The sequence below is a fragment of the Dipodomys spectabilis genome, unplaced genomic scaffold (assembly GCF_019054845.1).
Source record: "Dipodomys spectabilis isolate Male_0828 unplaced genomic scaffold, ASM1905484v1 ptg000169l, whole genome shotgun sequence".
Classification (NCBI taxonomy): domain Eukaryota; kingdom Metazoa; phylum Chordata; class Mammalia; order Rodentia; family Heteromyidae; genus Dipodomys; species Dipodomys spectabilis.
This window is the reverse complement of record NW_024870846.1, coordinates 662,086-676,742: the sequence shown is the minus strand read 5'-3', so window position 1 is coordinate 676,742 and position 14,657 is coordinate 662,086. Positions and strand designations below refer to the sequence as shown.

Genomic DNA, 14,657 nt, shown 5'->3' with positions numbered 1-14,657 from the left:
ATGCAAATAAAAATGTAGGAAAAATATACCTATGCAGCAGAATGCTATTTAAAATCAATTAGCATAGAAAGGTATCTTAAAAAAGGTTTATACTAAGGGTGAAAATAAGCTAAAAGAAGTTATGACAAATGGTGCTGAAATTCTTATAAATTTCTGCTTGTGTAAGTAGAATAAAGTGTGATGTGTGTCGCTATTAATAGCGACCACTGGCTGGTAGAATTACAGATGACTTGTAGACAGGTTTTATAATTTCTAAATTACTTCCACAGAATCAATTTTTCTTCCTTTCCAAAGAGATACTTGTTTATGTTTCTTAATTTTTATGGTATCTTAAATAGTTGCACCAAGAAGTTACCACGATAAATTTTCGCATCAGAAAACACAATGAAGAGAGAAGTTGTTCTGTCAGGCAAGAGTGTATCTGATCCTTATCTGAACATACATGATTAATCAGAAGGAGCGTGGGTCTCAAAAAATTGTAGGGTATAGCCAGACACTGGTGGCTCATGCCTGTAATCCCAGCTACTCAGGAAGCTGAGATCTGAGGATTGTGGTTCAAAGCCAGCCTGGATAGGAAAAGTCCATGAGACTCTTTCCTTTGACTAACCACCAGAAAACTGGGAGTAGTGCTGTGGCTCAAATAAAACTAGCCTTGAGCAAAAGAGCTCAGGGACTGCACCTAGGCCCTGAGTTTAAGGCCCATGATTAAACAGAAGGGGTGAGGGGTGTGTGAAGGATTCCTTGCGAGCTTGTGGGGGAGGGGGGTAATGAAGTGGCTTATTTTGAAGCTTTGCCTCCCATCTCAAGTCAGGATTCTCTCTGCTGAGCCCCTGACGGCAAATCAGAGGCTTAATTCAGCAAAGAAGTTCTGAGAAGCTGTTGTCATGAGAAACTCTGAGTCAGGGGCAGACCTGCCAGGCCACGCTGCAATGCTTATGAAAGTGGTGCTGTCTGGCTATTTTCCTAAGATATTTCTCTTTCTGTCTGGTTCACTCTGGTTTCCTATGCAGGGGGCTGGGGGCCCTGGAATCCCGTGATTGACCTGGGATTTGACAGAGCTGAGACCACCTCAGCATGGAAAAGCAGCAGAGGGCTGGCCACGAACCACTAGCTCACCTCCAAACAAGAGACCCGGCCTTTCGATGAGGACAGAAGCCACGGGAGCTCCATCCACACACTCCACAACAAGGTCAGTCTTCTCAGCCCCAATCTCCCTCCACCTGAAGCTGAGATGATTCTCCACGCCACTGAAGCCTTCCACAGAGACATCCACCAACCACCCACGTGCGTGAACTTTATTTAGCCACTCGAGACACCCCACCCATCTGTCCACGTGGCCTGTGAGGAGGGCACCACGAGGCTGAAAGGGAACGCCCAGGACCAGGTCCAGGGTGGCATCCCCTCAGGGAGAACAGAAGCGGCCGCAGAACAAGATGGTGCTGCTCTCGTGGTTCCAGATGAAGAACAGAAACGGGTGGTCCGCACAAAACGTGGGCTCGATTCTGCTGCAGCGGGTGTTCCTGATCACCGCCGTGGCCGCCGCGGCCTCCGTCCCCTCCTCGTTGACCTCCACGAAGCACTTGTGGACCACCTTGGACAGAGGCACATGCTTCTTCGCCGACATTCCTGAGAAGTCAGCCTTAGTTTCATCGAAAGCATCGGTGATTCCTAAACCCTGGAGAACAGAGTTCAACTCATAGTTCTCCTCCATCTTTAATCTGGGAAGGAAAACTTGAACTTTACTTTGGATCAGGTTGTCTGGACTGAGCCAGGCTTTGAGCTTTTCGTATGTAAGAGCTTCCTCCACCTGCAAAGACCAAGGGTCAAAGGTTCAAATCCAGAGCACAACGCCCATCACTTACTACCCCCCTTCCACAACAGGGAATCAGGTGTGGAACTCTCATCCAACACAAGCCACAGAGAGTCTTCTGGTTAGAAACACACCAAGATTCCCACCCACCCCGCAACTCTTGTCTGTATCTGACAGATACAAGAATAGAAGAGCCAGCAAACACCCAACACAAGCAACGTGTTTAAATAAACACCATCTGTACCAAGCTCGTGTCATGAAAAACCAATCTTCACAGCTTAAAATTATAACCGCTCCCATATCAATATTCATGTGATACACTGAGTTGCAGGAAAGATCGAGAGCTCAGATTCCATGAGGGACAAGGCAGGGTGAGTGAGGTAGAAATGAAGTCACACTTGAACATGAGGGAGGTGTAGCTTTGGGGAAGAGACAGACCCTGGCACTGGTGAGCTGGAGCTAGCTCAGCTCAGCCTCGAAACTCTGGGAATCCTATAGTCAGCCAAAGTGAGAGTGTTCATGGGAATCTGGAACCTGCTGACACTGCGGGCTTTCTCCTCCTCCCAAGAGCTGCTTGGTCTTCCCACTGCTCATCCTGCAATATGTACCTTATCCTAAGTCTCTCTCTCTTTACCTGGGCTTTGCTTTTTTTTTTTTTTTATTCCCTCCACCGGGTAATTCTCCCACCAGGATCTTAGACTCTTGTTCTCATTCAAAGCGCAGTTCACCAAACAGCAGCGTGCGCATGGGATCTTGTTAGAAATGAAAAGTCTCACTGCTGAGCTTTGTCCCAAGATCCTCCAGGTTCTTCGCATATTGGTATTTGAGAAGCATCGACCAGATCAACCTCTAGCCTTCTTCCAGGACTCTTCTGATCATGAACAGTGTGTGTGTAGGTGTGTGTGTGTGTGTAGGTGTGTGGGGGTGGGTGTACACAGGAGCTGATACTGGGGCTTGAACTCACAGCCTGGGTACTCTCCTTGAGCTTTCTCCTTTAAGGCTGGTGCTCTAACAACTGAGCCACACTTCCACTTCTGGATATCCAGTGGTTAATTAGAGATAAGAGTCTCATTGACTTTCCTGCCTAGGCTGGCTTCAAACCTCGATTCTCAGATCTCCATCACTTGAGTAGCTATGAATATAGGTGTGAGCCACAGAGCCTGTTCAAGAATTACTGACCCACAAACTAGCTTCTCCCTTCTAAATTAAAAACAGGACAATCAAAGAATATTCTAATACTTTTTTCCAGTGTCGTCTCTTCTAGTTTCATCATTAGTTCACTTCTAAATATCCACTCAACAAAAATGCTACACAACTGTCACCAAAAGCCAGGAATGGATGTACACCAGCACCACCTGTAATAACGTGTCGTTGGGAACGCCCCTAATTCCATCCCATAGATGGACTCGGCTGGAATCCACAGACCACAGACCCCGGCCAGCACATACCACTGCGAGGTCAGTGTTCTCATCGGGTAGCAGAATGACCATGCTCAGGATCTCGTCCACGTAGGGCAGCTGCATGACCTGAGTGTGAAGCTCAGGTATGTCCCCCATTTTAAATTTAGCTTTCTTGAACATCATCTTCACTGTTTTGTTTTCCTAGGATAAAAACAAAATTGCACAATGTACTTAAAATAGAGCTGGTTCCCAGAACTCCTAGCTATGTGTAAGATAATTCATATTTCTATGGAGTTGTGCTGCCAGATTTTCAAAAAAATCTTTGTGAGCACTTATTATTGTTACCTAGAACATGTTATTGTCCCTGCAGGCAGGTCCAGGTGATAGAATAGGTGGATCAGGCAGGTTGGCAGAAAGCTCTGCTTTATTTTGGAAGAAATGGCATGTGCTGTTTGGGAGAGATTTATAAAGAAGCGTTCCCCTGGACCTGACAATTTAAAAAGGAGCTTTAACTAATAGCCCCCTGAGCTGAAAGATCTGGTTAGAAAAGATACATCAACCAAAGGAAATTGTTATCTTTACTCTTAAAAAGGTGCCCAATGACAGAATTGGTTTTAGGAGTTTGGTTTCTTGCGGGGAAGAAACCATGAGCAGATGCAACATGGAACTCAATTTCAAAGCTTCCATCGAACGTACTTAACCTGCACACCCTTGTACAAAATCCTTGCTGGGTATTGATGAAGATCCACACTCATGACCACTGACCCCAGCCAGTATCATGTCAGAAGGAGAATGCATAAAATTGCAAAGTCGTGGGCTGGGAAGGTGGCTCAGTGGTAGAGTGTTTGCCTCACATGCATGAGGCCCTCGGTTCGATTCCTTAGCACCACATAGGAGATAAAGCCAGAAGTGGTGTGGCTCAAGTAGAGCACTAGCCTTGAGCTGAAGAGCGGAGGGACAGTGCCCAAGCCCAGAGTTCAAACCCTAGGACTGGCAAAAAAAAAAAAAGTAAAGTTGTTTTCAATATCTGATAACACTCTTTTTTTCTTTTTCAAAATAATTATCACCCTGAATTTTAAGGCAACAAATGGACATTGCTACCATAGCATAAAAATTTGTCTAAGTAAATAGAGTTACTTCTATGATACCAACATAATTCCAAGGATTAGGAGAAATTTCCTCCAACCCAAACTATATGAACCGAGCAGGAAGATCACCTCACCAAAGCAGAAGAACAAAGCTATCAACACAAACATTACAGTACTTTCTCTCAACCTACCGCTAGGGCAGCTATAGTAATCATTATACCACCCATATCTCTATAGGTGCCTCATGGCTATAATCCTAGGTCGTGATTTAGAGAATTGCCATTCAAAGCCAGAATGGGCAAGAAAGTTTGCATCTCTGAAATGAACAACAAAAAGCAGGACTGAAGACTTGGCACATCTGCTCATGTCAGCTTTGCATGGGCAAGACCCTGAATTTAAACCCCAGTATTAAAAACAAAAAGGAAAGAAAGAAATACTAGATGTAGAAGAGATATCAAGATCAGGACAGTGTGACACAAATAACTGTGTGACAAAATAACACTTTTCTGACCCTCTTCTTCCTCAGCTTATTGAAGAGAGTACCTGATTCGTTTTGAAGAGCATATCCCTTGTGTGTTTTCTGTCAAACTGCTCCTTCCACTTTCCTTTGAAATACACTGCATTCACTAGGACCATCTTCGTCTGGGAACTGACTGACCCAGGACCCAGCACCTCCGAGATCTTACCTGTGAAGGATACGTGAGACAGAGATTGAGGAAATGGAGAGACAATGATCATTCTTCTATAATCTCCTTCACAGATACAGCTCACGTGTGCTTGAGGGCCAGGCTAGTGTATTCTTTGTTCTTCAATAGCAGTCTTGTTTTGTTTTCATTTTTGCTTTGAAGAAAGGGTCTCAGACACAAAGTGGTGGCTCACGCCTGTAATCCAGGCTACTCAGAAGGCTGAGGTCTGAGGATCAGAGTTCAAAGCCAGCCCAGACAGGAAAGTCCATGAGACTCTTAACTCTAATTAACCACCAGAAAACTGCAAGTGGAGCTGTGCCTCAAAGTGGCTGAGTGCTCACCTACCACTAGTAAACTAGTGAGTGAAAGAGCTCAGAGACAGCAACCAAGCCCTGAGTTCAAACCTCACAACTGACAAAAAGTGGGGGGGGGGGCTCTCATCTTAGCCCAACAGGCTGGCTTCAAACTCAAGAACCTCTTACCTCAGCTTCTCAAGTGCTGGGATTACTTACAGGCGTCTTCTACCATGCCCATTCTAAACAGCCATCTTGGTGGCAGAAACAGAGAGGTAAAGCTTGAGGAAGCCTGTCAGGGGACTTGGCATTGCTGATCAACTCGGGGCAGAGCTGCCCCCGTGGAGCGGTGACAGCTCCTTCTTGTCAAGTCAAGAGGCTGTGTGCTGAAAGGGGGTGGGGGGTGCAGTGTGCGTGTCTGTGACACAGACAGCATCCAGGGCGAGGGTGGACAAGGTCACACGCTAGGAACTCGTCTACGGCCGGGGAGGGGGTGAAGAGGAGAGCAGGGCTGCAGGCCCCACAGGGAGGACTCCGCACCGATGGATGTCAGAGCCAAGCAGCTGACGGCCTCTCATCCTCTCCCTGGAGTGGCTGGAGTCGCCGCCCCTCACCAGAGGAGACAGGGAGGCCACGCCCCAGAGGACACCTGCGCCCAGGTCAGTGGCGGATCCCATCCTGACCCCCAGGCCCACTTTGTCCTTGTCACTACTTTGTGATGCAATGAGGCCACGGGCCGGGGGTGGAAAACCCAGCACACATCCAAGGCCCCAGCAGCCAAACCACCGAGGTCCAGATCCTGCCCTGCCAGGCTCTCCGAGGTCCTCTTAGCTCAGAAGCTCTTACCTTCTGTCTTCTCTGAGACCCAGGCATTGATGTGCTTCCTGCAGTCTTCGCTCTCTCTGACAAAGGACAGCTCTTCCAGCCCCGCCTCATAGAACTTCTGACAGGACTCCTTAAAGGACTACGCACAAAAACACCAGGTTGGCCTTTGGAATTCAGCAAATCTTCCCCCGCGGTGCAGCAAGGATGTGCCTATGTATGCATGTGTGTGAATGTGTGCGTATATACTTGTGTGTATGTCTCTCTGTGTATGTACATTTGTGAGTGTCAGGGAAGTTGCAAGGTAACTTGGAATCAAAGCAAGAAAAGACCCAAATGACTCATCCCACAAAAGCTTATTTGCAGATATAATTTGCCTGGCAATGAAGCTCCCCTCTTCTGCCTATTTCTCATTAGCAAGTATTTTAGAACCAAGGGGATGCGAGTTCTTCATGTCCCCAATAGTGAAAGATCAATGTGATGTCAAAACTGGACACAGATCCACCAGAAGATTCCTGGGATCCAGAGTCATCTACAGCACTCAGAAGTCCAGACAGCGTCCTGCGGACAGATCCACAGCCACCCGGAGAGGGGCCAGCCTGAGTCTTGCACAAGGACCCTTGCAATTCACCTCCAATAAGATGGCGGGGCCTGCTCCATTCATGACACTAACCTCAAGCAAGCATTGGCCTCCATACTATGTGCCATACTTGTTTGGATCCACATTGCTGAGTTAGGGCAGGCTTTGAATAACTTCAGAGATATATGCTGAATAATGAAGAGACTTTGGTCTTAGCTAGAAAGACTTCTACCCATGGTGTCAATTTGTGAAATAAGCAAAAGAGCCAGGCAGGATTCTGAAAGATCCGCTCCTAGGAGCAATGAACAAGAGCATAAACAGTCTGAACCCAAGCAACACCAATGACAATTCAGAAGACAGAGCAAAGGTACGAGACCTGAAGAGGCCGTGTCTGCAGCAACCAGCCCAGTCAGCAGAGGAGGGAAAGGGAGACACAGTACAGCTGAGGAGAAGTCTGGGAGCAAGAGAACAGAAAAATCAACATTGGTATTTTTGAGAGGGGGGAGGTGTGTATCAGAAGCAAGTTTTAAAGAGATTTTATTCAGACACAATTATAAAAATTCCAAATTGTATCTGCAAAGGCGTCGTCGTAAGCAGCCCTTAAGGTGTTAGAGTCAGACTTCACTCTCCGCATTTCTTTCACACACACCTGCTTCTTTTCAACCTCTCTCCATCACTCTCTGAACGCTACTTACTGAAAGGAAATCGCACGTTTCTTCTCCAAAGAGTCTGTTGGCCATTCTCAGCAAGTTCTGATGGTCAGTCTTCTTAGCATCACTGAGAAATACCTGGAAACCACGGTGAATATCTCCACCGCCGTCCAGGCAAAGTGCCTGGAAAGACAAATGACATCTGCTGTTAACATCCAGCCCCAAAGACCTACTGACAAACAATGTTTTGGACTGGAAAATCACACGGTGATGTTAAGCCTACCTTTAAAGGATTTTAAATTTTATTTGTTTACCTATTTATTTAATACCATTTAATTCCGTCTTGACACTATTAATTGTCGTAGGAGAATTAAGTAATTAATTCCTAGGAGAATTTGCAGCACTTCCAGATCCTGCCACTAGATGTCAGTAGCACCTCTTTGCAATGGCCAGATTATGATTTACATGTCAACTCAAAGTAAGAATCAAGGCTTTTCCTGTTTCTTCCAATCACCCCCAAGCAATGCTTCTGTCTTCCAATGGGCTGGTAAACATCCACAGAGGGATTTCAGCATAGGTTCTGGACACCGGGCAGGAATACTCCTGCACACCCCTGGAGACAGAATGTTCTTGTGACTCCTGTGACACATTCACCACATGGTTGGAAAAAAAAAAAGCCCCAAAGGTATTACCCAGTGCCCAGTTGTAGATCATTCAGGATCAGTCAGATTGTTTAATCCCTCTAAGCCCATATTTATGTTCTATTCTTCTTCTACTTACATATGATCAGACACTAAAAAATAATCCATTTTACAAAACATCCCTTCCTACAACTGCACTTGTACTTAAGACATAAAGTAAGCAAAAGTTTAAAGTATCACAAGGTTGAATGATGTATTTTTTGGCCTTTGTGTAGGGCAGATGGATAGTTTACATTACTTTCCAAAGATGTGATTTCACCAGAAAATTTGAGGACTTTCTCTAGACTGTGTCTCCTGCAAACTGAGATGAACACTCCGCCCTCACGATGGACTGTTCGTCCATATCTGCTGCCTCGCAGACAAGAAACAAGTCACCTTACCTGGGACATCTGGGCTGCTGTGTTTCCTCTTGTTCCCAGATATACCATGGACATGGAAGAGAAGATGCTGATGGGGCTGAAGAATACATTGTGTGACTTGTCTTCTTCACCCAACACTTTGAATAGCTTGATGGCAAAGGAGCCACTTGCTTCATGGACATCATCCATCTGGGAAAGTCTGCTCCAAAGATACAACAAGAAAGCACATCAGCCAACCCCAGCTCCGGCCACGTGGTCAGACAGGAGGAGGGCTAGAGGGCGTAACTGTGACGTCAGCGTCATCCACGCCCCTCCCCTGAGAATATATTTTCTTATATGGCAACAAACGCGCTTGATGGAGGATTTTAGACATCAACATGGTCCTGAAGTACAAGGGTTCTTACTACACAGAGGAGGGAGGAGAATCAAAGTCAGGGAAGGAGATTGGAAGTCAAAGGATGAGCAGACACTGACCCAGGGCTGCAGGCAGAAGCTGAAAAAGGCAAGGGAGCAAACTGTCCCCAGAGCTGCCAAGAACACCAAACCCCTAGAGCTGCGCTCTACCACTTTGGATTTATGACTCTCACAGCTGGAAGACAATATAATGGATGTTATTTGTATCTACGAAGTTTGTGTGGAGGTAGTACAGCATCAACAGGAAACCTAATCTCTCTCTCTCTCTCTCTCTCTCTCTCTCTCTCACACACACACACACACACACACACACACACACGGACTCAGACAACATTAGGCTTTACATGTCCCTGTGGGTGGGGCTGAGTTAGATTTCAGGCTCTGTGCTGGCTGGGCTGATGTCCTGCCGCTTGCATCCCATCCCAGCCTTTGCCCCCCAAGACTTGTTCATCCCACCCCTGAGGGCGACAAGACCCAGGCAGCTCATCCCCCAGCTCCCCCCACCAGCCCTCCCCTCGTTTGTCACTTTAGGTCCGGCAGTCTTACCAGGGTGAAGGACACCGAGCTGCTTCTACAGCTCTCCCCAAGCCGCTGATGACTACACCCCACAGTGTGACCTCACAGACCCATTTCTCAGTGCACTAAGTCATCTACTGCTGCGACTTTCCTTCATGTCTCTGACATCGTTCTTAAAGAATATTCCAAGGATCATACACAATTCTTTTCAGTTGACAGCCACATTTCGGCCATGTGAAATGGCTGGACAGATGGCACAAATTTGGAGGGTGTTTGAGCATGTCTAGCTAAAATATAGATTATAGGGAGAATTTTAAAAAGATGCAACACTTTCCACCAAAGTGGTTGATAACTGTGTAGAGAGAGTCCACATGAACTATACATAAAATATAAAATCTGAAACTATATGTAAAATAAGCTGAACTACATGTAAAATATAAAATATGCCAAATACTTTCATTAAACATTTAAATTATGTATTATAAATTAATGCCTAAATTATTATAAATTATCTTGTTAATTGAACTTTTGAATGATTAAATTAAAATAGTATATTAGTTAAAATATAAAATCCGTAAGAACTGCATTTAAAAATCAGCAGCTCACATGTGAAGTCATGAGCAGTGTGAATTAAATGGACTGGTTGGACCAGGATGGGGTCAAAGGTGCCTATAGTTTGACTAAATTATACTCACGTGGAATTTGCCTAAGTAAACAATCTAAGTAAACAATCCTGCTCTGGGCTCTAACTTCCCTTTTCTTACAGCAGTTACTTCGGATTTGGTTAAATGCTCCTTTAAAATGTAAATCTTGTTAAAAGCTTCCAGCTGGCTTTCTGTCCCTGAAAGCCCTTAGGCCATCCCTTTGCAATTCAGCCTCAAAGTAGGTAGAAGAGGGAATTCTTCCCAGGTGAAGAGGGAAATCTAACTTAGGATAGTTTTCTCCAAGTAACAGAAACGCATTTGGGGTTCTCATGTTTCCATTTTAGTAAATTATTGTCTTCTACTAATGAGTTATTTCTTTTTCACCTTTTTAAGCATTGTTTTAAAAGGGCAGCACAAAGGGGTTCCAATTCAACACAGTTGATTTGTGGGTACAAGGCATCTTGCTACTGTCACCCCTTCCACTGGTTTCCCTCAACCCCACCTATCCCCCAAGTTACTTGGTTCTAATGAGGCATTTCTATTAAACTTTATAGAACCCTGGGCTACTGAGTCATAAAACACTCAACTCACTTCATTTTCCCTGCGACTCTTAGCCCTTATAATGGGGACATTTTGGAAAATGGACAAATCACCAGCCATAAATCCATAATCACACCAATTATATATTCTGTTACACAAGCCTCTTTTTTCTTTGAATGTGTATTTTGAACACAAAATATCAAAACTCAAAACTTTAAGGACACACCAGAAAAATAGGTCTCAATTTGGGAAATGAGCAAAATCAGAAGTACTAGACAGTCTAGCTAAAGTGAGGATGGTCCTGTATCTTCCTTCCTTCCTTCCTTCCTTCCTTCCTTTCTTTCTTTCTTTCTTTCTTTCTTGTTTTCTTTCTTTCTTTCACTTTTCAGTTTATTGCATGAAGGAGTTACACTAGTCCAAGTTAAAAGTGGACCCCAAATGGTTACATTATACAAGCTGTGAGGTTTTTAAACTTGTGACAAGGGATGAAAGGGAAATTCTACTCATTGCAAGGAAATCCTCACTTAACTTCCGTGGGCCACAAGCACTTAAAACCCTTAGCCAGTCCAGTCTCTACCAGGAACTGGCATATGTTCTTAGGCTGATCACCCTGGAGCTGAATTACTTCTCCACATTCTGGATGTTCAATTACAGTACCATGGCAGGCCAATTTCTTCTTCAATGCCTTCACTAATTTTGTTTTATCATAATCATCAGTGATCCCTCGGACAGCAATAAGGGTCTTATTTCTATACACACAGGATCAGCTCGCAGCTTCCCAGTGGACTGAACACACCTGCGACCAAGTCTTTGAAATCCTACTTCTTGTGCTTCCCAGCCCCACCCCCACTCCTTTTTGGTCTGTGTCTCTCTGGGGCCCAAGAAAAAAGGGAAGGAAAGCGGGTGGAACTGGGGGAGGGAAGGACGCCAATCAGAGAGTCTCCACTATTAATACACAAGTGAGAAGTCTGAACTGGAGTTAGGGTAGATTTTAAACAACTGTAGAGTGTGGTGGAGACTTGGAAGGCTGACTGTATGATGTCGAGATTTGGTAGCTGAACTCCATCCCGGCCCAGAGACTCCTGGAAAAGTCCCTGCCCTGGAGACGCTGGGAGATGAAATGTTAGACAGAACGCTTGCTCTAGGAAGCCCTGGGAGGAGTCACGGACAGAATGCTTGCTCTAAGACCGACTAGAAGGCGTCAAGAACCATACAGCCCGGGTTCCCAGATAAGGTCTCACTCTGGGTGTGTCTTGAACTGCCGGCAGGTCCTATGAGAAGCCGACGTGGAATGGGGAAGGTGACACGTTCCATTCCAGATGTATGGAGCATGTCACACCACTGAGCCTGTAACAAAGGCAGCCAGGAGGTTTGGAAATGTGGGTGTGCCTAAAAGATAGGCATGTGTCTAGAGACAAGGTTGAGATTCATCAGCATCCTGATCCAGGAGATGTTACCTGGATGGATGGATGGATGGATGGATGGGTGGATGGGTGGATGGATGGGTGGATGGATGCATAGATAGATGGATGGACTGATGGATGGATGGATAGATAGATGGACGGACAGATGGATGGATAGATGGATAGATAGATGGACGGACAGATGGGTGGATGGATAGATGAATGGATGGATGGACAGACTGGTAGACGGACTGATGGATGGATGGATGGATGATGAAGTTACTTGGATTGTAGAGGCAATGGAAGGAAAGGGGAGCTATCCACCCACTCGCAGGGATTTCACAGTATTTGGACGTCGTATTAAGAATTTAAAGAGACTGCAGCCCAGTAGTCAGGGATGCACGCGGCCGAAAGCAGGAGAACCAGAAGCAGGGGGGGGGGGTGCGGGGGAGGAGGAGGGGGAGGGGGGAGGAGGAGGGGGGGGAGGGGAGAGGAGGGAGAGGAGGGGAGAGTAGGGAGAGGAGGGAGAGGGGGAGGGGGGGGAGGGAGAGGAGGGGGAGGGGGAGGGGGAGGGGGAGGCGGCGGCGGCGACGCAGTGGGGCGCAGGGGAGGGCGCCCGCCACCCCGCCCCGGGAATTCCAGTCGCGCCCCGCTTTTCCTGGGAAGCCTGGGGCTCCCCCGCTGCCGCCGCCGCCGCCTCCCAAGCTTCCCGGCCACTCACCGAAACCCCAACCCCCCCCGGAGGCCTGGCCGGACGGGGAGGACCGCGGGCCCCGGGGCTGCGCGGGTCACCACCGGGCGCGGGATGCGGGATCCCGGGGAGCCGCAGCCTCCCCCCTGGCTGCCCCGGTTCCCCGACGTCCTCGGCTCCTGCAGCGCGCGGACCGCAGCCTGGGCCTCCGCGCTCCCGTCCCCGGCCCCCCCTCCCTCCCCAGGTAGCCACGGAAGTCGGGACCCCGGGACCCCGGGACCCCGGGAGCTCTCCGGCCCGGTACCTGGGAGCTCCAGGTGCGCTCCAGACGCTGCTGCCCCGATGCTGCCGCTGCGGCTCTGAAGATTCCTTTCCGGCTGGAGTCCGGGCCACGCTTCCGGCGGATGACTCAAACCAGGGCACCGATCCGGGCGCACCCCGTGACTCCCGGGGCCGGGAACGAGACGGGGAGGAGCCGCCGGCCCGGTGACCTGGGCGGACGGGGCGGGGGGCGGGAGGGAGGAGACCCCCGATATCAGGAGCAGAAGGTGGGCGATGTGATCAGATCTGTGTGAGCTTCATCTGATACCCTGAAAGCCCAGACACCCGAAGACCTAAGTTCAAGTGGTGTATGCATACACTGTGTATATAACCATCCTGTCTCAGGAAATCAGTTCACTAGAATGCAAGACAGGGAACACTGGTCCTTGCTATACCATGATGCCGGCTTTACAGTACTTATATAATGAATCCAGAGATGTGGAGCTAAACCTAGGGGAAAGATTCCTGAAAACTGTTTCTCCTGACAGACCTATGTTTTTAGTTGCGATTTAAAAAAATAAAAATTAAGTTTGAAACTTCCTATTGAGAGAAGAGGAAGCGCCTAGCCTCTTCACTGAGGCTAGAGATTTACTTTTGCAAAAGTCTCAATGTCTGCTACTAGAGTTTGAACATCTTTGTGAGCAATGAACTCATATGATCACTGAGAAAGTTCCAAGTAGTTCTCAAAGTGATCATTCCAGACTCTGTCAAGTGGCCGTGAAATTCCCATTCCTGGAAAAGATGCACCTTCACCGGCAAGGAGATCCGATGTATTTTATTTTCAAAGTTTTTGCTGGTGTAGCTCGCCAAACACCCCCTCACTCCCATGGTGAAAAGCTACCTCCCAAGTCATATTCTATTCTACTTCTCAGAAAGTGCCTTGTTTGGGCCTTTCCAGGGTCTCCAGAGCACCATTCTGCCCCAGTTTCTTTGCTTTCTCTCCAGATTCCTCCCTTTCTTGCTAACTCCTCTACCATTTCTGTGATCAGATGGTCTTCCTTTGGGCCCTCTGCTGTGTCCATCCATTTTCTGGTGGGGGGCTGATTTTCTTAAACGCTCTAGCCTGCCTCTTGATCTGTAGAACAATTCATGCACCCCTGGGCACCTGTCAGGAACTGGGGTGAAGGGCTTTTCAGGCTGACCAAATTATCACAAATTCTGTTGTTGTTGTTGTTTTTATCACCTTCATGTTTCTCCCATTCATACTACACGATCTATTTTGCAGCCTGCTCCCAACTCTGAAATTCCAATCATGGCTGCAATTCTGATTACAGTGCACCTCCATTTAAAACCCTTCAGAACATCCTGTAGATGAGAGGGAAATACCATGAAGAAAATACAGGCTGTGGAGCAAGGTTAGGTCTCCTATGTAAGCAAAGAAAAAGAGTAGCACGCGTGACCTCAGCAGACCAACAGGTTTTATTCAGGAAGAAAATGCCTGGGAAGGACAAGTCTGGGGGCGAAGGGGGAAAGAGCAAGGCCACCATGATGACTGGGGAATATCCGGCAGGAAAAGTGAAGTCAGGTGGGACAGACGGAAGTGAGCAAGGTGAGGCGGGGTGGGAGAGCAAGCTTATCTGGAGTAGAAGGCTTCAAGGTTTCAGCAGCATCTGTGCGCACCAGGGCATGGCACCAGACATGGCCTTGGTCTCAGGCTTCTGAAAGACTGTGGGGTCCTTCTGCTCAGGGTAAAGGCGAAGGTTCCGTGTTCAGTGGGGTGGGCAGCAAGGGCAGTTCTA

The 14,657-nt window shown here is 47.4% G+C and overlaps 1 protein-coding gene across 1 annotated transcript; it reads right to left on the bottom strand.

Annotated features, from left to right (window-relative positions):
• Positions 1-1,273: 1,273 nt before the first annotated feature.
• On the bottom strand, positions 1,274-8,578 carry LOC122119439 (serpin B8-like). The gene is made up of 6 exons (XM_042693489.1): positions 8,411-8,578; positions 7,375-7,512; positions 6,124-6,241; positions 4,842-4,984; positions 3,259-3,411; positions 1,274-1,807 (listed from the first exon to the last, which is right to left on the bottom strand). The coding sequence occupies exons 1-6, from the start codon at positions 8,576-8,578 to the stop codon at positions 1,403-1,405; spliced, it is 1,125 nt and encodes a 374-aa protein (XP_042549423.1). The 3' UTR covers positions 1,274-1,402.
• Between the last annotated feature and the right edge of the window lie 6,079 nt (positions 8,579-14,657).